Source organism: Manis javanica, chromosome 15 (genome assembly GCF_040802235.1).
Source record: "Manis javanica isolate MJ-LG chromosome 15, MJ_LKY, whole genome shotgun sequence".
Lineage (NCBI taxonomy): Eukaryota > Metazoa > Chordata > Mammalia > Pholidota > Manidae > Manis > Manis javanica.
The window spans coordinates 15487355-15514955 of NC_133170.1; the positions used below are offsets into that span (position 1 = coordinate 15487355).

Consider the following 27601-nt stretch of genomic DNA (forward strand, 5'->3'; position numbering starts at 1 on the left):
TTGTATTTGATATTTACTGACAGGTATAGGTAAAATACCCTCATTAAGTATTTTAAAACACCAGGATTTGTTTGATTTTTGCAAAAAATGAACACAGGACTAGAGGAGTGCTAGATTAAAAAGTTAAAATTAAGTATTAGAGCAATGCTACATATAATCAATGAGTACATGATATTACATTCTTAGAATCAACAAGGAAAGAAGCTATTCCTTCTTATATAAATAAGAACATTTATGAGTTCAAGGAAATATGATTATTGATGACGGTGTAACACAGCAGCTGATTGACTTGTCCTATTTAGTTAGCCGGGCACTCTTACCATCCCAAATTGGTCCTAAATATCACATGTAGACCACAACATCCAGAGATGAAGGGAGAGTTTCTCCTGCCTTATCCCTTTTCAAGACGTTCCCCAAAAGTTCCCTGGTCATCTCATGGGTCTATGCCTAATTCAACCAATGGTTAAGGGAACTTACACAGATCAAGATTCACAACTTTGTCTGTGGCCCACACAGAGGCGAATAAAATGAGATTATATGTCAGGAAGAAGGGGGGAAGTGAAAGGGTATTAGCTAAGGAAACATTTTATTTTTCTTAGAGAAAGCAACTCATACAAACAGGTTCCAACTCACATAGGTTTTTATGTTGTATCTGGTAAAAGAGGAAATTTGTTTTACCAATTTCTTTTTTGGGTAAGCTTTAGGAAAGTAAAGAGGGTGATGCAACCAGAACCTAAAGAACTCCAAAGGTTTTACTTCCACTCTTAGAAAAAATTTTCTTTGTACTGTTTTTATTTATTCATTTTTTAAAATGGAAGTATAATTGATATATAACATTATATTAGTTTCAGGTATACAACATAATGATTTGACACTTGTATACACTGTCACCACAATAAGTCTAGCTAGCATCCGTGGCCATACATCATTACAATTTTTTTTTTCTGGGGATGAGAACTTTTTAAGATACTTAGCAACTTTCAAATACGCAATATAGTATTATTAAGTAAAGTCACCAAGCTGTACATTATATGTCCATGACTTGTTTATTTTATAAGTGTAAGTTTGTACATTTTAATCCACTTCACCCTCCTTGCTACCTTTGGAAACCATCTATCTGTTTTCTGTATCTATGAGTTCATTTTTCTAAAAAAAGGTTTCACGTGTGAGATCATATACTATCTGTCTTTTCTCCATCTGCCTTATTTCACTCTGCAAAATGTACTCAAGGTCCATCCATACTGTCACAAATATCCAAAGTTCATTCTTTTTTCTGGCTGAATAATATTCCACCACATATATACACACATTTAAAAAAATTACTGAAACATAGTTGACATAAAATACACATTTTCTTTATTCATCCACTGATGGACACTTAGGTAGCTTCTGGGTCTTGACTATTACAAATAATGCAGCAATAAATATGAGGGTGCAAATATCTTTGAGTTAGTGTTTTCATTTCCTTTGGATAAATCTCCATAAGTGGAGTTGCTGGATCATACAACAGCTCTCTTTTTAATTTTTTGAGGAACCTCTACATTGTTTCCAAAATGTAAATGTACTTATAACTCTTGTTTTCAATATCCTTCTATTCAAACCAAAAAGGGTATTGTACATTCTCAATGTAAATGCAAAATGTAAATGTTGCACCAATTTACATTCCCACCAACAGTGTAGGAGGGTTTCCTTTTCTCCACATCCTTGCCAACACTTGTTATTTCTTGTCTTTTTGATACTAACCATTCTGATTGGTGTGAGGTAAGGAGGTATCATTGTGGTTTTGAGTCCAATTTCCTTGATGATTAGGGATGTTGGGTACCTTTTCATGTCTGTTAGCTATCTATGTCTTCTTTGGGAAAATGCCTATTCAAATCCTCATTTTTTTAAACCAGTTTCTTTTTTCTACTGAGTTGTATGTGTTCTTTATGTACTTTGGATATTAACTCCTTATCAGATGCATGTTTAGCAAGTATTTTCTCCTGTTTGCTAGGTTGCCTTTTCATTTTGTGTTGTTTTCCTTTGTTGTGCAGAGGCTTTTTAGTTACATGTAGTCCCAATGTTTATTTTTGCTTTTGTTGCTTTTGATTTTAATGTAACAAAAAAACATTAAAAAAATGTTTTGGCCAATTAATAACTATGTACTGGCTAATTCTTAATATTACAATTCTCTCCTGTGGGAGTACTTGTTTTTTAAGTTCTTTTTTTAAACACCTTTGTTTCAAGGGCAACTCCAATGACTGTTTTAATACAAAACACACTCTGTTTTTTAATTTAAGAAATATTGAAATTCTTATTAAGATTGTTAATAAAAGCTGATAATTCCTTTGAGTGACGTATTAGACAAAGCAAACTTAGTATTAGGTATTTTATGTAACTGCAGCAGTGTAAGGTTGAATATTTATCACAAAAATGCACACACACACAAAAGTGTACTTTAGAAAACTATCCCACAGAAGAGATTCTGGTTGTCTCTTATTAAACTCAGATGCAAACCCACTTGTACGATTTGCTCTGAATCATGCATTTCCCTAAAGGGAAAGAAAGGAATTAATTTAGTATAAGAAAAATAGGGTATCCTAGTGGTTTGGCAATTCCTCTGGCAACTCTGGTAACAAAGCCAGTTATCATGACTTGGACTTTTACAAAGGCCCAAACCCATAAATGCTGCCACATATCCACAATGTTGTAGGTTGGAACAAGGAGCAAGGGGTATGGAAATTATGGAACATACCGTATTTCTGAAATCTAGGTAGAAAACTATAAAGCAAAGTGCTCAGATGTGTACTTATAACTCTTGTTTCCAATATCCTTCTATTCAAACCAAAAAGGGTATTGTACATTCTCAATTTGGCCTCTGTTTCATTATATTTATCAGACAAAAATACTTTCCAGCAACTTCTTTTAAAACTGAAGAGCCTTTCTCTGTAGAAGTCATAAAGCCTTATTACTTTGAAACTCAGTTTCAAAGTAGACTTAAAACATGTTTGTAGCAGAAACTTAGTCATTTAATTTATTAGTTATTAAATCACTTGGTTCTCTGACAGTCCAGAATAATTTAAAAATATTGTTAAACAAAGTTCATTACTGTTTGAGTAAGCAACAATTTTCACTTATAAGGAGAGAACCATTATGTTAAAAACAACCACAATGACTTGTTTCTCCAATTTATTTTTAAACTGAAAATATGCTGGCATGGAAAGCAGTGCTTGCAATTAAAGGCAATATTTTAAGAGTAAAAGAAAAACACTAAAAGCTCCCTGCCTTTTCTCGAAAAAGTGAATTCCTGAGCCTTAGTTATGTACAGAAATAACCACTGAGTTAGCAATCTAAAAGATTGCAATTTTTTTTTTTGCAAAACATGAGAAGTATATATTTCCTTTCCCAACATCCAGTACTAAATACCATTTGCCTTTAACTTAGAACTAACTGCTTCCAGACATCCTGCTCAAACCTCAGTGATTCATTTACCCACCATCTACCAATTCTCCCTAAGGTCTTAACCCTTTTTCTTCTTTCTCCTCTCATCATTTAAAAAATGGACAGTCTTGCATTTCTTGGAGGCAAAGAAAGGATTCATCAGGTGTGAGCCCCTCCCAGCCCTAATTAAGGTATCACCTTGACAATAACTGCCATGTGAGCATCCCACTCAGTGGTCACATATGCACTTGAAACTTGCCAATCAATCCTTACATAGACCCTGTGAGGTATTACAATCTTCACTTTCCCAAAGATTAAACTGAGGCTCACAGTATTTACAAAGTTGTCAGAGCCACACAGTGACAGACAAGGCGGTGACGAGGTGCCCCCAGGGCCAGGGTGGTGTCCTTTTCAGATCTCCCTCTTCCCACAGGGGCCCCTTATTTGACTCTAATCACAGCCAATGAGACTTTTCAGTTCTGTCCTGCATTTTCTCCCAGGTTTCTGAGCCCTGATACCAAAACCAAACAGAATATACACTACGCTTTCCTTAGAGGCCTTGCCTCTTCTACAGACCTGACCACGCAGCCTCCCTCCCTCCCCGCCCCTCTTCTCACCTCCTTTAGTCTCACTGCCTAGCATCATGCCGACTGTATAAGTAGCACAGTAATAAAACCTTTCCCGATTCCAATTCCATTTTAAAGCCAGTATCTCTTTTCCATTTTCCTGTTCTCTAAGGCTTTGCAATCATTTCTCACTCTTAGCTACTCAGGCAAAATTATCACACCTAATTATAAATGTTGCCTCCTATCTCCCTGATTACAGGTATCAAAGAATTTCAAGTACAAATAATAATTGTCAAGCATGGGTTTTTACAAGAGCACCCAACAGGAACTGAAAACTGAAAAAAAAAAGAAAGCATGATGTAATTCCATAAGTACAAAGCTGAAGGCATTATTACAGACTAGAAACAATAAAGAAAAAAAAATCAAAATGTAAGGCTCACATACAAATGCATCTGTTTTACTTTTGAGTTATTTACTGATGATTTCTAAATCATCTTTTGGAAAAAACTTCTTAAATAAAACCAAAATACGTATTTAGCATCTATCAAATAAACACTTTTTAATAGATCTTAGGTCATTTCAGAAGAAACGCAAGAATAATTCAATTAACACCATGCTAGTTACGTACAAAATGTACCTGTTAACATTAATAACTGCTATCCACCCCTGAGTGTTACGGCTCTGTTACATTTTAGCACACTTGATAAATTACATTATAAGCAAAATGTCTAAAATAATTTAGGTATTTCTTTCCACTTCTAAGTCATTTGAATGATTCTTAAGTAGCTTTTCAATGGGAAGGTTATATTAGGCACTTTATGGTTAAACAGAAATATTCTTAGAATATACACACTAATCCACTCAAAGTAATTTTCTGCCAAACACTGAAGACTGGCATTTCTGCCTCGCACCTAGAAATCACCCTACAGCAGACATGTCATGACATCTCCATCCTTCCCCTTGGTTCGACTCTTTATATCTCTCAACCCTCTTAACAGCATCCAAACCCATCCCTTTGTAAGCAAGCTTTCCCGTGCCCACCATCCCCCTCATCGAGCCTTGACTTCCTTCTGTAAAATAGGAAACAAAACCACCACCCCACCCGTACGCCACAGGGCTTTCGAAAAGATTAAGTACCTGGTAGCACCAAGCTATGCTACCTGCACCTAAAGAAGTCCTCACTAAACGTAGCTACACCTGAATGTGCTAGCAGAGATTTATTGAGGAAAAATCAAGTCACTTCCTTGCTTTACAAAGTTGTTGGCTCTCTGCCCCATTAACGTCAAGTACAATGGTTTGCATACAACCACAATACAATGAATGAGGAGCCTGATAATTTGAGTTAAAGTTTACTGTTGAATGATCTATGCAAAAAAGCACTTGTAAAACCACCTGACAATAAAAATGACCACAGGGTATATTTTAGTCATTTAAAAGAATATTTATTTGGGAATTAGTCACTTGCATAAAAAAGTGTTAATTACTTAAGTCTAATATGAAGAGTTTTAAAATAAAATGAAGCAGGACTCCCAACTCAGAAACATGTCAGCAGTCAGAAATATTCTTGGTATTTAAAAGCAATGATGTAGCATTTAAATACATATATAACCTAGAATTTTATTGATTCAGACAACTCTACTAATCCCTAGTGAATGCTAATTAGTAATGTTTTATAGTCACACACATTAAAGGGAAGACTACTACGCCACTGGGAAGGATACAAACAACAAATAGGAAAGAGTTGAATTTAAGGACCATCTCTTTGCATGTGGTCACATACTACTTAAAAAAGCTAACCCAATTCTATCCTGCATGTAAATAAGTACACAATTTCAAGAAAGATCCAATTATTTCATTGTAGATGAAATATTCTTTCCCATAGCCAAACTGACAGAATAAATAGCTCACTTCAAGAAAAACATCAGTAATCATGAATTTTACTATTCTCCACTGCTTAGTATCATTTCAATACTGCATATGCTTTATCTGAACAATCATTTCAAGAACAAAAAGGTGGTTTTACTTATTAAGCCAAATGATACCTCTATGCAACAAAAAGATTTTGTGAAAAAAAAAAAAGAAAATAGACTTTCTTTCACAGTGGCCATATTTTGGGTAACTTAAATACTTCTCATTCATTCAATATAAGACAGGAACTGATGAACAGCCTTACTGACATAAAAAAACAAGCAGAAAGGTCATATGACCCTGAACAAAATACAAAGGGGAAGCTGATTAGGGATTGCTTAGAAAGGGAAGAGGCAGGAAGACATCACAGATGTGGCTGCCACTTGAACTGAGCTTCTTAGGGTGGGCAGGAGTTGTCAGATGTGGCCAGAGCTGACACAGATCGAAGGGAGGGGGTGCAGAAATGGGACTGAAACCTGGGCTTTGAGTAACAATATATTCACAAATAAAAATGTATTACGTAAGTTTTGAAGCAATGTACTTGCTCCAGTCCTAGGTTCTCCTGTCGCTTCAATTTCAAAAGAACATGTATTTTATAATTCTGTAATTGTCCACACTGTGAGGCACTTATGTGATGCACAAACTTAATTAAGGCTCAGTTTAGTTACAAATCATTATCCCCTGAGTACTGAGAAATTTCTCACTTACAGATGAGGAAAGAATTGGATAGAAATCTGACCTAGAATAGCAGGGTAAGGCCCACTTCCTATAGCAGAGACACAGATACAGTGAACAGAGCCAGCAATGAAACCCAGTGGCCACTGCAGTGGTGGTGCTGTACTCGAGACACATCTCCTTCTAACAGAGGGCAAGGCTGTGGCATGCTCTCAGCTGCTTAGACCAGCAGGTTTTCATCACACAGTGAAGATGGGATCTCTCCAATACAAGGACCAAGATGTTCTCACTCATTTAACTTTCTCAAATCAGTTCATTTGTTCATGCCCAAATATTTATTAAGCATCTACTACAGCACAAGGTTTTGTTGTATCCATACTAGGAAACATAAATAAGACTATAAGGTAGTTTACCTTCAGGGAGGGGTTGGCATGGGTGGGTGAGGAGGGTGAGGGGGATGAAGGGGCACAAAAATTCTCAATCATAATATAAGCTGGTTACAGAGAATATGGCAATGATTCTGTAAACCTTTCTAAGTTCACAGATAGGAACTGCACTACAGAGGGTGAGGATTTAATATGGGTAACTGTTGAAATATTGTGTTGTGCACTTGAAACCAATTACAAGAATATATATCAATGATATTTCAAAAAAACTCGAAACTTAAAAAAATAGACTGTAAGGGGCTTAAAGAATACTATACTATTCCATCTGAGTTTAGAGCTGTATTTCATATTTGGAGAATAGCACAATTATGGTTTCCCATAACGCTTCAGTACTGGTGGAAAGAGTTCCTCCAAGTGTATCTTATTCATTAGAAAACAGACTAGTACCTTATTCTCCACAGCCTAAACTTCAGGAACAGTTTTATGCCAATTTCACGTTTTTCTCCCTGCAGCTCTGCTCATCGCGCCTTTCTACTTTTTTCGGGTGCCAGATTTAATTTCCTGTTCATACAAAAAAGTTTAAGAAACTTCTCTTCACTTGAACTTTGGCAGCATTTAGGGCAATGACCTCTGATGTCATTAATGCCTCAAAAACATCTTTGTTTAAAATGTATACTGAATGGTTTCCAATTCATTGTTACTATGGTAACTTACTGATTAAGTTTAAAATATAAACGATTTTAAAATTATGTTAAAATATTTTAAGTGGATTCAACATAAATTTTTAAAGGGAATAAAAATATTCATAAGTTCTCCATATACTTAAATTATCTAGCTTGGGGCAAAATTTTCAGCTAGAAGCTGAATATTCTGCAACTTAAGGGGAAAATTGTGGGTCTTGAATTAAGGCTCTCAAATCAAATCAAATAAACTTGAAGCCCTACTTCGATATTTCTATGCCTCTAAATATAGAATTATAATGTACTAGAAGTCATAATACAAGGCAGTTATTAATAATTCCTCAAGTTTAATATCTTTGCACATTTATACATAAAAAGCTGATTTATTAGATCATTTCCTTTTAAGACCCATCCTTTTAACATAAAAAGTCTGATTCCTATTCTTTAATTGCTTCAGGAAATTGACATGAAAATATTTAATACTTATTATGAATTTTCATATTTCCTTTTCCTGAACTACACTTAAAAAGTAGAAAGTGCCTATCCTTTAAGAGAAAACTTTGAAAATTCCTGTAAAAGACCTTGAAATCACAAGGTTGCTATGGAACCTGCATGAAAAGAATTATGCCAGAAATGGCAAAATGTAGAACACTTTAAAGGCTTTAGCTTATACCATGTGGATAGTACAAAATTACAATAGCATCATTCATCTACTCAAAACAGAGAAGTTATATAAAACAGTGACATAAAAAACTTATCCAATCTAACCTACTTATTTATTAAATGAATGCTTTCTAAACAATAAAATCAGTTTACAGATTGCAATTCAATTAAGACAGGAATTCGTATTGTTAGTAAGAAATAAATCTTTACAGGCTTGTTTTTACAATCAATGGCAGTGGTAACTTTCTTAATTTCTTTAAAAGCCAAAATATTGTCTAAAATCATCTCTTGCCATTACATTGCTCTTAAATTTTAGATTAATGAGGATACCTATTTTGAACCACATTATTGAAACAGACCAAATAAAGATTTAAATATCAGCAGACTCAACTAATCATTAGTTAGTTTAGACTAGAATTAATATACTTTTTGTAGTATTACGTAATGAATATTGTTAGCTTCCCCAAAGGAACTTCTAAGAACTTTCTCTTTAAAGGATGGGGGGAAAAAAAACAAGCTTCCCTTCTGAATAAGTTAAAAAAGAAACAAGACAAATTAAAAATTTTACATGAAAATCTTTAAGCAATTTGTAACAGTAGGCATTTATGTAGCTTAAAGTTAAGGAGAGAGTAAGAGGAAGATTATATTTAAAAATGCCCAAGACATTTGAAAACCTAATAATGCATTTATATTTCCACAATAATATAATTCAGTTATAGAAACATTTATAATACGTAAATCCTTTGCATTAGGTGCTGTGCCTGGCACTAGGGCTACAGAGATTTACCAGAGGATCATAAACTGAGAAAAAAGGACTACTTTGCTCCTTTAGCCATTAAGCTATTTTATTATTAATACCAAAAAGTAGCAAGAATTACTCACCAGCCTTCAACAAAATCACATTCGTAAACAGACATTCACTACAGGCAAAAAAGGATCCTGGCATAAAAATAAGACTCAACTCCTTTGTCTTTGAGCTGCTCCCACATGAGCTCTGGGGACTCAGCACTGAGGATATGCACTGTGGCTGGCTGGCTGGCCTGCCACCCCGCAAGTCTGACACCAGACTGACGTCACACACCAACATGACATTGCAGCCACGAATTAAGGCAGCTTCTCCAGGAAGAATTTGTTGTGATTATGCAGGCCTACTAGCTCTAAGAGTGAAATATGATTTCAATTCCCTTAAGGTTGACATACAGCATATAGGGTAAAATAGCAGCATATCTATGGTTGCAAACAGTTCTTGAAGAGAACATTCAGGGACAAATGTTAATTAGCCCTAAATGAATAGAGGTTTCCTGTTCAAACTGTAAGCATAACAGTTTAAATAACTCCTTTGAAGACATTTTCTTATTTCCAAAGCTGACATATTTTTCAAAAATTCAACCAATAAAAGGTATAAAAAAAAAAAGCTAAAACTGTCTGGGTTCTACCATCCAGAAATGAAAAGAGCTGCTCCGATTTACTGATGACATACTATGTCAAACACTTTACAAACTCATCTAAGTCTCATGACCCAACACGATAGGTTCTGTAATTTTCTTTGCTTTACTCAAGAAACTGAGACCCAGAGTAGACAGGGAACTTGGCTGGGATCACAACACTAAGTGACCAGGAGGATTCAAACCCAGGAGTCTCCAACTGCCTGTACATTTGCACAGCCTCCCTGTGCAAAAAGAGATAGTATCACTCTAGCAATAAAGGTAACAGCTGCTAACATTTTGGCAAACATCCTCTTAGACCAGAGTTTGTATATATAAATATTCACTTATTAAATATAAAGATATTAAACTGCATGTGTTATTTTGCAACCTGCTTTTTCATTCAACAATATATCCTGGACAGCTTTTCACGCCAGTAATTTTATTCCTCACTTTTCCTTTTTTTGATGGCTGCCCATCACAACTACCTAAACCTGATTACTACTGGAATATTTCATTTTTTTGCTATTATAAACCATACTTACTGTGTATCACTGTCCAGACATCTTGGTGCTTTTCTATGTTTGGATGTAGGATGTTCTCATAAGTGAGATGGGTAAGTCAAAGCATATGTATGCTTTTAACATTTATATGTGTAACAATTTATACTTGTACCTCAATATATTAGATTTTTCCTTTCCTCATATACTGGGTATTGACAGTTATTTTTCTTCTTTGCAAATCTAACAGAAAAAATACATGCCATTCACAGTTCTAATTGTGTGTGTGTCTTTTAACTGCATGTGAGGTGAAGCCTTTCTTCACGTGCCTGTCTACGCAGGAAGTAGTCCAGCTTAATAGTCACAAGCACGTAGCTCTGGAGTCAGATGACACGAGTTCAAGCCCAGCTCTTCTCAGTAGCTTTCTGACCACAGTCAAATCACTGTGCCTCTCCAAGTCTCAATTTCTTTGTATGGAAATAAAGAGAATGTAATACTCATGGGATTTTTATGAGAATTAAATGAGGAAAAAAACATGTAAGCAACTGGAACAGTGCCTACTACTTATTAAGTGTTTAATTAAATGTGACCTTACATTTAATGGTGGACTGCATTTTTCTGAACTTCATGTCCTTCACCCAAAATGGTGATTCTTAACAGAGTATGGGTCAAAACATTTTACAAAACATATTGTAAATATCTTGCTAGATTGCTAATGACATAAAAGTGTTCAGATACCTCAATGTGAGTTGTCTTACAACTAAGCTAAATCTAGCATGTAACATAACTGGTGCTAAAACACTCCTTCCATATGAAACTGCTGTAACAAATATTAAAAATAGCATCTCAAGTGGAAAAGACAAAATTGTTTCACCATGTCGTTTGAAATACAGACAAGCAAGCCAGCAGTTTGGTATAACCAGAAAGGTTTGCATATGTTTTAGAAAACTAGTGATTCATGATCTTTCCTATTTTTTTTCAAAATGAAGGTTTTGCTAGTCTCAGTTATGTTATGGTTTAAGCTTTTCACACTAAGAAAACAAAACGCATTCTTGAAAATATCAGAGTCAACAAAGTAATTTTTTTCCATAGTTCTTAAAGTTCCCACAGCTCCCTTTAAATGACGTAAATCCTAACAACCTATAAACAGAATATACAGAGGTTGAAAGGTAGTAAGCTTATTAGTCCTACCCTCAAACCATTTTGACCTATTATTTAATAATGTCTTCAACTGTTCTCACCACAAGGATAGTTAGAATAAGGTACACCTTTAAAATGCACTAACAGGGAAGTTTTGTTATTCTAGCAGATCTGGTTTAGGTGTACTTGTTGTGTAGGCTATAAAATCATTCCATCTAAAGGCAGACATTTCTGTAGTAAAATTGCAGCACACTACGTTTGCAGATCCACACAGTGGCATGGTGGCTCTGCATATGGCCGTCAGGAGGAAAACAACAGTGATGAAGCGGCAGAGATCTGTTAAAGAATCTGGAAGATTATCGGGAGTAATGAGAGCTAAGCAAGTCCACCACGTGTTTGGTTTATGGAGTTCCCAGCACCCTGCACTACTTCTCTAGGCCCTGGGAGGTTCAGGTCCCTGTATCACCCACCCATGGTTTACAGAAGGACCGCCACAGGGAAACCAGTGGTTGAACAGAACACATAAAAGGGGGAATAAGATAAAGTCTCTCCTCTCAAGGCCATAACAGCTTCAAATGGACAGTTTAATAGGGAAGAGAGAGCTGTAAACAGATCATTATAACATGACCTGCTTTGCAGAGCACAGAAGAGGAAGTGGCTAACTGCCTGGGGCAATGCGGAGAAGGCTTAACAAAGTAAAAGACCGCTGACCACTTTCTCAAGAAGAGATTTCAGTTAGAGGCAGCAGTAGTGATAACAGTACAAATTTAAGATGCAATATAAATTTTGCATTTACAAAAGGTGCCTAATTCACAGAAGGACTATTCATTTAAGGAAAGAAATGCATACCAATATAGCAATTCTCACAAGGGCCTTGTAAGATTCGGCCCTGCTTTCCCCATTGAGGTGTCGGTGATGACTGGTTGAGGGGGGCCCGTTCTGCCCAAGCTGCATTTCAGGAAAGCAGGTAGACTGTGACCGTGTCTGCGCCACCTCTTTGTTGGGGCTAAGGAGCTTCTGTAAATCAGTAGGGAATCCTAAATCTCAGCGAATCCTGATTCTCATGTATCTCCACCTTAACGGGCAGGAACCAGGCTTCATTAAAAAGCCACAGAAGACAAAGTCCACTGAGGGTCTCCAAGATATTCTGCACCTAGTAACATGTTTCAGTGCATTCTATAGGGATGTTTGTGATAATTTCCGAGGATACAGCTGTAATAACTATTGTTTTTTAGTTCTTACTGTAACTTTACGTCCCAGTGGCATTTGAAACTCTCCACTACTCAATTCCTGAAATGCTGCTCTGGACCTTACCTTACGTGACCTGGTCCTCCAGCCTTCACTGTGCAAAACAGGCTTTAGTCCAAACGACTCAATCCAGCACCCATCTGTCTCAATAATCCAGTGCCAATTTACTTATCACTAATACCCAAAGTAGAAGTTTTTCTAATGGGTGAAAAACACATCTCTCACCAATCTCTTTTCCATCCAGTGTCTAACAGTACTAGATTACACAAAGCACTCAAATGTTCCATCATTTAATTACTGATTTTTACCTCCTAGAGGTCATTTGATGCAAATTTTTCAGATGCAAAAAAACAGTAGTGTAAGGAAAAGACCACAACTGCATATTTCTAATGTGTGTTTTTTCCAACATCACCAAGCAATAAACTCAACTCTAAGACCATCTTACCTGAAAATGGTGCCAGAACCCACAGGTTAAGGGACTCAAGTCCCATGAGACTGACTATTTCAAATGCCAATCACAAATCCAGGTTGTTAACCATGTTTCTGTCCCACTGGCTGTCAACTGTGGTTCCCACAACCCCCTCTGTCTTAATTTGCTAGAGTAGCCACATAACTCGCAGAAACATTACTACTATTTACCAATTTATTATAAAGGACATTATAAGGATACAGAAGAATAACCAGATGAAGAGGTACACACGGAAGGGTCTGTAAGGGCCCTTAGGGCAAGGAATTTCTGTTCCCAAGGAGCCAAGTGGCCGTATTCACTGTCCTGGAAGCCCACCAATCCTGTTAAGAGTTTTTACATGGCTTTATCTGCAGCAACCTGCCCTCCAATTTCCCCTTCTCAGAGGTCAGTGTGTGGGGCTGAAAGTTCTACCCTCTCATCATTTCGTATTTCTGGTGACCAGCCCCATCTGGGGCTATCTAGGGTCCCCACTCTAAGTCATCTCATTAGTATAAGCAGAAAAGCAGCTCCTGATGAATGACAAGGGCCACTCAGTCACTCAGGAAACTCTGAGGGTTTGAGGGGAACCGAGAGCAAAGACCAAATGCATTTCTTACTTATAATACAATACTCCACAAGGTTACACAAAAGTAAAAGTAAAGTAAGAACATGGATAGTCTAACTTCTTTCTCTCGCATCTCCAAATTCATTTACCTCGGCACATCACAAACCATACCTATGACTTAAGAAGAAATACCAAGGTAGCACTACTTATGAAAGTAAACTAAAAATAATTAGAAAAATGGAGTCTTTCTCTCAAATCCTCATTATCTTCTGTAAAAAAGTTGCAATCAGAAACTAAACACTCACAGCTAATGACAGATTCCAAATGTCCCAAGAACTCACCACACAGGTCACCACTACATCAACGCCAGTTCAGTATGGAAACAAACTCTATGTCACTAAGGCGGACAATCAGTTTGAGTGTTGGGCCAACAACTTCTTCCAAATGCGGTTCATCATCATTTGAAACTGCTCTAACAATTCAGACACTCTCAGCTTATTACACAGGAAGTATTCAAATGTTGTTCTATGCTATCATGTCGGTTTTCTATTGAGCACTGAAACTCCCCAGCACAGCAAATTCTTGGAAAAAGTAATTGGAACAGTCCAATGATTTAAGAATCAAATTAATCCATAAACATTTGTGTAAGAAGGGACCAATTAGAAGGAAAAAGTCCTTTATACTACTAGAATCTTCTTCCCCAGGGAGTGGCAGCTACTAAAACATACTTGCTCGCTAACAGGATTCAGAATCTTCTAATTTGAAAATAAATTCTCAGGCCATCGACAAACAAGGTAGTCTGTGAAGACCAGTTTAATAAGACACTTACTTAGCCACTTTATATTCTCTTTATGTCTATTGATCCTTTCTGAATTCTGTTTTTTTTGTGTGAGATTGATGGCCAGGTTTCCTCTTTCTGAACTCTACAGTAACTCATGTATCTTACCAATTTACATGATTTAGGTCCAACTTAAATCTCCTCAGAGATATCCCCCAATCTCTGTCACTCAGGTTGATCTAATACTACATATCAGAGACAATTAGTATGTCCAACAAAATCTGCAGGCATACATATTTACAGCTCAAAGAATCTGCCAATAGGGATGGATATATATATATATATATATATATAAACTATTTTGCACAATAAATATAAAGTATATACTCATGGAGAGTGGACTAACTCTAGTAAGTTCATTTATACAAACAAATTCAAACCAACGTTGAGAAAAACAATCTAAAAGGCAACAATGACATACAATGACATGGGCATTAAAACTGACGATCTTTCTCTCCCCTCCCTGTCACTAAGACGACGTCTGAGCTAGGTGAAATGTGAAGTTATATTTTGTATCTCCTTTGAATATCTTAGCTCCATCTCTGGGTGCTTGAAGACAACTTCACTTGATAGGAAAAGAAATGGATTCTGAGTGGTCAATTTTTTAATAGGCTCTGGAATCTTTAACTTTCATCTTAACCATTCAGCTCTAGAAACATTCCAAGTCAAACAGTATGTGTGCAACAAATGTAGCAGGAAAACTTTAAATTTACTAATTTTGTACTTTATGTGCAATGGTACCTAATATAAAATTCACTTGGAAATCCTTGTGTTTTATGAAAGACCATTTTAAATTCTAGCACAATAAAGAAATTCAAATACATGATGATGAACATGAAACAATAAATCAACAACCAAGTTATCTGATTAAGAAAACAGATATAAATTTAGGTCTAATTTCCTTGCCTACGTCCTAACCGGATGAATGTACATTTTTGAATGATAGTCTGTGACTTGCACTGTATCTGCATATAGATTGATTTTCATTCTGAAAGAAATCATAAAATCTAATTGGTTTTCTACAGAGCCTGATTTACCAACAAAACATCTATTACTCAAGTACTAAGTTGATTCTACAACTTGTACTATCTGCCTAGAAAATACATGGTCTTGTTTCTGATGCAGGAATAGAATCAAACGTATGACAGTCTTACTAGTTTCATTATGATAAAAAAATAGGCCTCAAAGAAACTCTTATTATAATGGCTGAATGAAAGTAAATAAAGGAAATCTCATAAAAAAATGGAGTCAGGAAGCCCTGAAGGGGAAAGTCTCATCACTATACCACTCAGACCACAAAGAGGAGGAAGCTTACTTTACTCGCCCCATCGGAGGAAGAATTTCTTCCTGCCCAGCAAGAAGCCCAGCCAATGAGAAACTGCCTCAGTCACACAACAAGAAGCTGTCACTGCCCCGAACTCCTGGAAGCAGCTCCTCCCTCCTTCCTTCTTTCCCCCATAAAAGCAAGCCTCTCTCCTCTACCTATGGTCACCACAGTTTGCTTGTCCTGAGCTGCAATTTTCTGCTATTCTTGAATAAACTCATTTTACTGGTAAAAGAGCTGGCTCTCGTCTTTTTAAAGGTCAACCTTTGCTTTGCATGTTGGCTCGATTTACTCAGTGAGAAACTCTTGCTTACTTATAGGGAAGCAAGAAACATGAATGCTCTTAAAAGTTACAAGCACAGAACAGGACAGAATATGCTGCACAGACTCGAGGTCAGACTCATGATCGAGGCACAGCCTTGGGACCAAGAGATACTTTTCTACCCACAACCGACTCAATGAAAGGTCCTGAGAAAATAACTGCCTTCGTAAGGTTGCCCTTTATCATCATGTTATACAGAACAGACACAGTCAGGTAGTCTTATGGCAATATCTCCAAGCAAGACCATTTAGCTGCCAAGACCAAATGTGGCTGAAGTATGGGCAGTCTCTCTGCTGGTTTTGCTCTCTATGGGCTGAAGTCTCTGGGCAGACCAAAAGCAAAACAGATCTTGACATGCTACCCTTCGACATTCACAGTTTTGGCGTGGGAAGCATAATTTCTTTGTCTGTTTTGACATCTCACTTGTACAAATTACTTGGCCCACAAGACTTTTTGTTCTCTCTTCTTTTAAAAGAAAATGCTTACCTTATTTGGAACTTAGTAGAAATGCTGTACATATTATTGTCTAGTGCTAAAAAGAAAAATCAAACCATCAAACAAACCTGGATTGAAATTTAACTTCTTTGGCTACCATTAACAGATTTTCTAATCCATTCAACAAACACTTACCTTCTGTAGAAGCAGCATTTGTTAAATCCTGTGGGAGAATTAAAAGGAGCAGAAGAAATGAAACGTCCAAACTAGTTGTGAGTAAGTACATTAACTAAAATACAAGTAAGAATAGAGATGCTATAGCATAAATGGATTCTGGAACCATACTGCTTAGGTCAGAAATTGGATTAAGCCTTTGGAAAACTACTGTATCTCTCTGTGCCTCAGTTCTTTTATCTCTAAAATGAGTATAATAATAGCATCTTCCTCACAGAATTGTTATGAGGGATTAAATGAATGCAAACCTAAACGCCCTTAACAGTACCCGACACATAATTAGAACTCATTAGGCAATAATCAAAAGTCATTGTTCTGAAAGACAAAAAAATCAGAGAGAAATGTAAATGGACTTTGAGCATGAACCCATAAAGGATGGATAGGATCTGGAAGAGTAGGAAATAGCAAGGTCATGATGAAAAAATAGAGTAGTAAAAAAGTAGATGATTCATGTGGCTTTGTTATATAATAACAATAGTTTAGGAAAGACGGCTGAAGAGCAGAGTTTTAGGCTGTGACCATTAGACAAAGGAGCCTGCAGTGGGACCCGGTGGGCAGGGGGCTACTCAAGAGAGGAGGGTTATGACTAAAGGAGATTCACCTGCAGTTCTGTAAGCCACATAGAGGGCGGGGGAAGGTCTGGATTTCTCACAAACACCCTTGAGAAAGTTGATTTTCCCATAGAGTGGTTTTGCTCACTACAAAGTAGGGCTTAGACTAACAACCTCATGCCTACGAATAAGTAAGAAAGCACGAGGCTGGAATCCTAGTGGGCTCTCCATGGTCTGGAGATGAGATGAATGAGTAGACAAAGGAATGAGAGAGAAATGAGACCTGATCCTGACTTGGAAACAGGTTTGGCTCGGTTCCTATTCCTGTTTTAGATTTTGAGTGAAAACTTGCCAGTGAACCCTCAAAACAGGCAACCTTTGAAAACCGCAGCTGTGTAGGCTAGTTGTGGTGACACACTACCCATTCTCCCTTTCTTGGTCAGCTTCATTCAGGGCAGCAGTGCACCCAATGAGGGCACTCTGTTCCCTGGCTTCTCCTACAGAGTTAAGGGTCCTGCTTCCGTACCCCACCGCCACTCCTGCACCCACGACTTCTATAGAGTTTGAACCTATAAATCATTTACTTCTCTTTTAGCCTAAAAGTTTGAGTTCCATTTCTAAAAGTGAATTCCAAGTAAGGTAATGTATTGGCTTATTAGGTATACAACACAGAATAGCAAGATATAAAACAAAAAATTCCTTTTCTTAAATTATAAGATTATTCGCCACATCTAACAAAGCTGCTAAATAAACAGTGCAGAGAGAACAGAGAACAAATTCAAAAGAGGTACTTCCACATATAATCCATATCCTTGTGGTCAGCGTTTCGGTATAAATTTAGCTTCTGAAATGTGAAATTCAAATACTTTTTTATGACCGGAAAAAAGGGGCAGCAGTACTTAAAAGAGTTCTAAAGCACTGAGAAATTTAGACATTTGCCCTAGGTCAGTGGTTCCTAAACTCAAACAATGGTTGCCTCAGAATCATGGGAGACGGGGCTTAAAATACCCATTACTCAGCTAAACCCCTGGAGAGTCTCACTCAGCAGGTGTGGTTCTGCCACTGCATTCCAGCTCACAAAACTACTCTCAGGCCACAATAGGCTTGAGTAGCTGATGGGTGAAGAAAACGAGTATTTCTACTTGCTTTTCCCCTTAGGGAGACCTCATCTTTATTTACAACTGACAGGATGGACTACAGTTATGTCAGAACTGTAAGTGGAGAGTTTAAATGCCTTGCTTCTACCTACAAAATGCCTTTTATACATGTAGAAATTATGAACAATATGAACAGTTTTTTCACATTTTAATAAGATACTTTGTATCTTTTCTTTAGAGTGAGCTAAGGATGCTTTCAGTAACAATGTTACTTTAAATGGTCCAGTTAAGGAGTGGCTCAAACAATGAAGTATTTAAGATTAGTACCTCAAGAGAGGAGAGGCTGTGCCATCTCTGGGTCGACTAATTCAGAGGCTGGGAAATCCCTTGGGAGGGGGCTCCTTCCTCTCTCTCTCCCTCTCCCTCTCCCTCTCTCTCTCTCTCTCTCCTGGTCCCATACTGACAGCAAAGCTTCAAAGCATCATGTTCTTAAAAGTAATGAAGGGAACAAATTCCTGTCTCATGTCCTACTCACCATCCAGCTTTGTTTTTAAAGAAAATGACGAAAACTTTCACAGAAGTTCTTTAGCTTAAACCAATCAATGGTGTAGGGAGTAAGACTAACTCCCTAAGAATAATTATTATCTATACCCCGGGGGTTAGGAAGCTCACTTTCCCAAGGCACATGAAAGAAGAAAACCACTAGACAAAATCTGGGCTCTTTAATAGGAAGAAAGTTTATAGAGGAAGTTTCTTCTGGAGAGACTTTCCTTAGGCATCAATAGTGGGTCACAACCCTCTGACACATTAATAAAGCATATTTAAACTAATCAAAGGTAATTTAGCATGAAGAAACCAGTTCAGTGCATTAAGTGACTGGGAAACATTAACAAGCAACAAAAGGAAAATGAAGTTGCCAACACTTCAAATCCTGTGCAGCAGAAAAGGGAACAAAAGATGTACCCAGCTGGAAACTGGGAGGGTATAACCCACTTGCTCAGGCAGTAAGATTTTGTTGATCAAATAGAATACACCTTAAAAATTATTACTCACGACCTATGTTCTCCCACCCTAAATAATCTATGTATCCCTTCCTCTGATTCCTAAATCAGCTAAATATTTCCAAGTGTTAATTATATACAAAATATAAAATTCAGTTCTTAAACACTGTTCTTAAAAATTCTGCCTGAGGTTCCATGTGGGAGAGAGAAATAAAACAGCAGGGAGCATTTTTCCCTACAATCCAGTGGTTATGGGAAGGGGGCACTCAGCAGCATTTTAGATGCAGAAGTCAAAAATCTGGCTAGCACTTCCTAACTGCAAAGCTATCTGGAGACCATCATATATTTGCTGTAACATAATAATTGAAGGAAATATTAAAGAAAAAAACTTCCCTCACATCTATTGTTTCCCTTGCCCCAGTAAAGCAATACATGTTTATTTAGTAACATCTTTTGGATTATGTGAGTTAATTCACTGAGCAAAACTTTAGGCCAAAGCAAGCCAGCAGCTACCTCCCCAATCATGGTGCTGAATGAAGTGAATGCCATTGGTGGGGTAAGCGGAGGCTCCACCCCCTACAACTTCACACTTCACCCAACTGTATGTGTTTATTTACAGTATCTGCCCAGCTCTCACAGGCATCTGAGTTTAACATACCAGAATTAAAGAGTAACTAAAAGAAAACCTGATGTGCTTCTATTTCAAAAATCATTTACACGTATTTCTGGGTAGGGCACAAGTACATTTCCTCTGCCACTGATTTTCTATGTCCCTTATTTTTTGTTATTTTAATTTGTCGCTTTTTTGTTATAGGCCATTTCAAATTCTTCATGGGAAGAGGCTGGTTAGGAATGAATGCAAGTTTCTAGGACCTGAACTATTTGTTCACTCATTCACTATTTCAGCCAACAATTACTGAGTTATGTAGGGAGTGGTGTGTGTTAAGGTATGTGCATGTCTACATGTACTCTGTAATTCCTAAAGCTGAAAATTAACAAATCATTTCATCAGGCACTCTAAAAAGACATTTCTAACAAGATTTTTTATAAAGTATAAGAATATTTGATGTATAGAACAGAAAAATTGCAGGGACTAATTAGAAATGCCTAAAACCAATTCACCTGCAACTTCAAAGAATTAAAAAAAAATGTAGCTTTGTCTGAGCATGTTTCTTTTTTACATGCTATCATCTCCAAGACAGCTGGACAGTTAAAAAGAAAAACTTTTTTACTAAAGTCTATAGTTTATTCAGATTCCCACAGTTTTTATCTGATGTCCTTTTCCTGTTTCAGGATCCCACCCAGGATACCACATATATTTGGTAGGCTCCTTGGGGCTGTGACAGTTTCTCAGAGTTCTTACCTTTCTAGAATAACGTGTTTATGTGCAGTGTCTTTTGTCTTTAGTTTTAGACTCCACTCATTTCCAAAGCTATTTAGGTCAGCACCTTTTTGCCCGATCCCCTCTAGTAAAGTTGTGCCATTAATTTATAACAGATTCTTTGGTTAGTCTTTCTATCTGGCATCCATTGACCTCCTAAATAATTCTTAAAATCTGCATATAGTCTGGTCTCTCTTGAGCCATGAACTTCAATGGGTTTTGGCAAATGCATAGTGTCATGTAATTCAATTAGGGTATCACACAATAGTTTCAACACCCTAAAATCCCCTGTGCCTCACCTTTTTTCCAAGCCCTTGATCTTTTTTACTATTCGTACAGTTTTGCCTTTTGCAGAATGTCTATGGGAACCATACAGTAGGTAGACTCTTTAGACTGGCTTCTTTCAGCAACATAAACGTAAGATCCATCCATGTCTTTTTGTGGCTTGACCACTTATTTTTACTGTTGAATAACATTCGATTATATGGATGTACCACAGTTTATTTATCCATTCAGGATAAATGACAGGATGTCATCTTGGCTGCTTCCAATTTTGGCAGTTAGGAATAAAGCTGCTATAAGCAATCCTGTGCAGGTTTTTGTGTTGACATTAAGTTTTTAAATCATTTGGGAAGATACCAAGGAGAACCATTGCAGGTTCCTATGTTGAGGCTGTTTTACCATTATAAGAGACCGCAGAACTATCTTCCAATTTTGCATTCCCACCAGCAGTGAATGACAATTCCTGTTGCTCCACAACACTGCTAGCAAATAATATTGTCAGTTTTTTGGGTTTTAGAAATTGTAATAGGTTATGTCGTGGTACCTCATTATTAATTTAATTTGCAATTCCCCAATGACAAATGTGTTTAACATGTTTTCATATGCTTATCTGTCATGTGTATTTTTTATAACGTGTCTGTTCAGATCTTTTGCTCCTATTTTAAACTGGGTTGCTTGTTTTACTGCTGGGTAAAGACATTTTAATGAAGGCATTGTTTCTTTGGTTCATATTTACATAATTTACTAGAGAATAGATTATAAATCAATCTCATCATTTCATGTACATCAGCAAGTAACCAATAACAAACTACTTGAATCTTTGGTTTTCTTTCTTTCTAAAGCAGCAAACTGAATCGACTCAAATGTCACAATCTCATAAGGAGAAATGATTAAAGAGATTAAGGTACAGTCTCAGAAACAATGTACTATAGAGTTTTTAACATGTTCATTATAAATTCTGGCCACATTTTAGTTTTATAATAAACATCTAGAGTTGCACTGTTTAAAATAGGACCCATGTAAATCACACAGCCTGTCTGTTATCAGGACTTTGGCAAACATCTATGCTTCACTTTCATACTCAGACAAGCTCAATGATGCAGATTGAAGTTACCTGATAACTCGCCTCAAGTGGTACTGGGTGTTTTGTTGGCCGATGTGGCTGATAACAATGTAAGATCTTGTATCTGACATCTTTCCCTGAATGGTATCAGGAACTCAAGCTCTACACTACATGGAAGACAATCTTTCCCTCTGAAAAAATCTACAGGAAAAATATCCAATGACAGCCCAAGACTGAAAAAAACAATTTAACTGTATTGGAAAATGTTCCAATAGTATGTTTTTAAACTAAGAATAGGTAACCTATAAAGCATTCATTATATAGTAAATTAGTCTTTCCTTCTCAATTACGATTGCCAATTCATGGTAGGAAATACAAAAAGAGAGAAGCAGAAGTAATCTGGAGCAGCACATGTTCAAATTCACCAATCTTTTATAGTTGCTTTTGAAAACAAAACACACACTAGCCCCTCCCACATCAACAATCAAACAACAAGAAAAAACAAGAACTAAAAATAAATACAGCTTTACTGGATTAAAAGAAGAACTGTAATAGTTTCCTTGAATTTCACGTTTGGGTATATATTTATATTTTAAAGTATTTTATAGAATATTTCATGACACATACCAGTTTCTTTTAAAATGAGTAATATTTATTCATTCTTTAAAAATACAGACATATACAAAAATATAGAGGAAAATAAGCTAATGATCCCAATACCCAAGATAACCTGTTGACATAAAAAAATAACTGTATATAATACATACATATCATTTGATGCTTCAAAAGCTCATTCAGACAGAGAGCAAAAAGGGAACCCTACCTGTCTAGTCCAAGTAACCTTTGTTGTCAGCTGCTTGAGACAGAAAAATTATTAAAATCCCTTCCTCCTTTTAATAGAACAAAATCAGTCATACAACCTTAGACATACTTTTTACAGAGAAAAAATGTTTCATGGAGAAATGTTCCTGTCTATCAACATTTTTAGGTATTACTGCTAAGATTATGAATTTTTAATGACAGAGGAGTATGTTGTTATACCCTGTTTCTTGTTGGGTCTCATGAAATTAAGTTCCCTTAAACATAATAGAGTGCAAACTTGTAATGATGAGTAAATAAGTCACAGAGATCTAATGTATATTATAATGAACACAGACAATAATATTATATATTATGTAATGACAAATACTGCTACACCAGGAATCATATCACAGTATATAAATGTAGCAAAGTAACACTTGTACACCTTAAATTTGCGCCATGCTACATGTCCAGTCGATTCAATAAAACAAAAAAGGAAAAAAGAAATCAAGGTCCCTTTCATAAATGAGAATAAAACATACTTACCTTGGTGTGTAGCACTCAAATCCTCATCCAGTACTTATCTTGACAACTAGATTAAATATTTGTATTATAAAAAAATTACCAGTGTCTCCAACTTTTTAAGAAGGTTTAAGAGCTGGGATTTTGGCAAAAATAACTCAATTCTATCACGTGATCCTGTAGGAATAAACATTTTGAGCAAAAGCTACTAGTAACCTTTATTACAACTCTTTGGGGAACAGCGTCTGATATATTTCAAACAATGCTACTAGTCAGTCCCATTCCTCTGCAATTCATGTCTTCAACTCCCAGAGAGGCTGCTTTTATACTAGTCTCAAGTCTCTCAAGGAGACTTGAACTTACTAATTTTTTGAGATATCTGTAATCATAGGATATGTGTTTTCTAAATTACTACAATTATCATCTGTGGCATTCAGCCTCCAGGGGGGCACTAATGGTCATGAGCCAGATACAGCCAGCAAATTCTTGATCCACACAGACATTTATTGTTCTTTAAACACTATATTTTGTGATGATTTGTTAAACAGCCACAGACAAATTAAGGTAATCCATTTAATTATTTCATTTAAAATTTTTTCTAAAGCTTACAAATGTTATTTCACTTTTCCTGTTTCCAAATACTATTTAAGTCTTTTCAAATGTAAAAAGCACTCCCTCTGTTCTTCCATATTTCTTCTTGTGATAAGCTTGTCTAGGGAGTCCACACCCATCACACTACTAAAACTGCTTTCTCAAAGGTCAATCAATATTCTCATAATTGCTACATCAATGGTTTCTGTTTCCTTCTATCCCTTTGATGTCCATGCTGCTTTTGACAATTGGAAATCTTTACACGGCTGGTTTCCATGACACTGAATTCTCCTTAGTTCTGACCCACACTCTCCACACTAGTTGTCCGACTTTTTTTTGTGTGTGCTATCATTCTATTCACACTCCTTAAACACTGGCATTTCTGCAAAATTCTGACTTCAGTCCCCATCTTTCCCCACTGCAGGTATTAACAGCAATAACAGTAAACAGTGCAGTTAAAAAGCACTGAACACCACCCTTCTAGGTCCTATGCCAATCCCTTTACTACCGTCTATATCACCCCATTAACGTTTAGCCTCTCCATTAATCCTTTGGTGCCTAAATATACTCTACAATTCCGGGTGGTCTCCCGCTTCAGTCAAGCTTTCTTTTCCTTTCCAGGAGCAAACCGCATTCCAAACGCCTTATTCTCTCATTTACCGTTATCTTCCCAGCATTTACAACAGTGCTTGACAGACAGCAGGTGTTTATGGAGCCATTGGTAGGATATTTGTTGCATATGTGACTGGAAAACTCACATATCTACCACCTCTTGTTGAGATACAGAGGGTTAGAGTAAAAAAATATACTACTGGCTTAGAGCTACAACTATTATAATTGGGGATTGAGCCTGCTTGTCCCGCTTCTAGAACATGTATCTCATTCAATGTCTATTATAGAGTACCAGCATTTCAAAAGTTGCACAAGACCTCTGCATACGAATCTACAGAGTGAAGTTTCAGAAGTTCTTTGGAAACAGAGAAACTCAGTATTGTATATATGTCAGCTCTCCAAAATTATTTGCAGATTCAGAACAACCCCAATAAAAAATAATGCAAGATTTCTTACGGAAATTAAAACTGATCCAATAAGTTATACGGAAATGCAAAGGACCAACACAGAATAACAATCTCTAAAATGATGGCTGACAACAGGGTCTTACTGAGCACTTGGAACAGCTAGATCTTTCTCACACTGCTTTTGGAAACCTAAGTTGACACATCCACTATGAAACGATGTTTGACAGTATTTTCTACACTTGAATATACACATACCCTATGATCCAGCAAGTTTCTTGAGAATAACTTCAAAGAAAGGTGTAAATATGAGCACTGAAAGACACACAAGAATGTTCAACAGCAAAACATGATCTACAGCAGTTATAGGGTGGAAACAATCCAAACGTCCCTTTGTAGGACACTAGATAAAAGGAACACTGGTATATTTATACAGTGGAGCCCCACCCACACGGCAATGGAAGTGGAGAAAATCCTGCTACACAAGTATGGATGACTCTCAAAGATGCGAATGACTGCAACAAGATACTATACTGTATTATGTATCATTATGCTTTTTATTTAGCAATTTTAGACTTTTAGATAAAGTTCAAAATACAGGTATATCCAGCCTTTGTTAGAAGCTAAAAAATACAGATACTTTCAGGGCACAGGGAATGGATAGTGATGGGTGGAGATGTGAAGTGGTCTTTTGGGGACCTAGAAATGTCCTATTTCTTGAGTAGTTTACAAGTATGTTCACTCTGTGATGCTTTCTTGAGTCATACACTCAAGACATGTCGACTTTAATGTATGTCACACTTCAACCTCGAAGGAAGCAATATGCAGAGAAGACTTTATGTAAACCCTTGGTCCTTATCATTTTTATCGCCATAATGAAGCAATCACCACCATGTTGAAAATTCAAAGGATTCTTTCTGAAAGAAAGCAAGCCTTAAAATTCTTGACTTTTTAACTCGCACAAGACTTCTATATTTATTGATTGACTATAAGTTTAAAAATCATAATTATAATAGGGTGGAATCATATAGCATCGCCATTTTATAGGTCAAACAGTCATATATTACAACTGCTTTTACTCAGTTTAGCCAATATTGTTTTAAGACTGTTTCACTGCTATGATTATAAAACACAATCAAAATGATCCCATCAGCAGTTACATGTTATAATACTATTGAGAAAAGAACTCTTGGAAGATGCTTTCTGAAGGGGAGGAGAAAGGGAAGAGGGATTAGAAGCATTTACAAAAACCCAAGGTTATGGTTAACACCTGAAAAGGTAACAGCAGATTGACTGAGGAGACAATCAGTCTTAGAGCTGGAGGCCAGTCCTATCTGCAGGCAAATACAGCTAGTCATACCTGCATTTCTTCCCAGTCCTAGCTGTGGTCCCCCCAGGCAATAGCCCTCCAGCCAGCAAATCCCTTGGACAGTCTAGGCTCTGTGCTTTCAGTTTAGGACCTCTAAGTATCACATGCTTTAAGAAGATCTTTCAACGTTAATTCCCATAGCTTTTTTTCAAAGGCATCTGTAACAAAAAGCTGCAGAAATTTTGCAGAGCAAATCATCTATTTTACCAATAAGTGTTCCTGAATAAAAACTCACGAGAGAAATTCTATCCAAGGGAAAAACCATCTTCTGGATGAACTGGTATGTACCTCCTTTTTCATTGGGAAACAGCTAAAACTGAAGTCCAATTATAGCAACTCTAGTAACATCTATGTTTAGCAAACTTTCATTTTATGATTTTATTTTACTGGCCTGGCTTATTTTACTGATCATATCTTATCATCTGTTGAAAATTTTCTAGGAAAAGGAATGTAAATAAATCTAATTCATGCCAAACTCAGTATTATACAACCTTTTTGAATACATTTTATTTATAAGTTAGGAATTGTTAAATTATCATTTTACCTTTGGAGATAAAAATGTAGTCAGCAAACCAAAACCCAGCACTTCTTTGAGCTGTAATGAGATCTCCCAGATGAACTCAGTTCTTCAGTACCAACTGGTTAGAACAGATTTCTTTAAACTTGCTAAATAACTTGAGATTTCTTTAAAAGTGTTAAATTTTAAACAGGGGTCTCAGAGACTAAGAGTCCTTTATATAGCTTATAATGACATATTTCAAAAAAGATAGGAATGTATGGTTTAAAATATAAAAATGCTTTAAAAAATTTTAAACTCAACTTGAAGTGGGGTAGGGTAGATGATGTAATCCAAAGTACTTCTACGTCACACACACACAGACACACACACGTGTAGCTAAAATCTTAGCTGTTAACACGGCAGAGTCCATACTGGATTCTGCATACTGAAGACCACTGAACACTCAATGAATAGTTTCCTCAATGTCTGGATTCTGTTATATAGCTTCTGTATTATTTGTAATCCATATTTTTGTATTTCACATTTAAAAAAAAAACGGGCTAACTTAAACAAGCTTAAACTGACAAGGGATAGTTTTTAGTAAGCAAATAAATTTTGGGGGGGGAAAGAAGAAAGAAATATGCTGGCTTTC

The 27601-nt window shown here is 36.5% G+C and overlaps 1 protein-coding gene across 14 annotated transcripts in view; it reads right to left on the reverse strand.

Moving 5' to 3' along the window:
• PLEKHA5 (pleckstrin homology domain containing A5) overlaps positions 1-27601 on the reverse strand; it is a 215143-nt gene that overhangs the window by 93327 nt on the left and 94215 nt on the right. The window contains exon 1 of one of the 14 annotated variants that reach the window (XM_073223354.1): positions 9181-15239. The exons of the other annotated variants lie outside the window; for them this stretch is intronic. Within the exon in view, the coding sequence (XP_073079455.1) occupies positions 9181-9215 (35 nt within the window). The 5' untranslated portion in view covers positions 9216-15239. Of the gene's footprint in view, positions 1-9180; positions 15240-27601 lie in introns of those variants that run through there. 14 annotated transcript variants of the gene reach the window in all.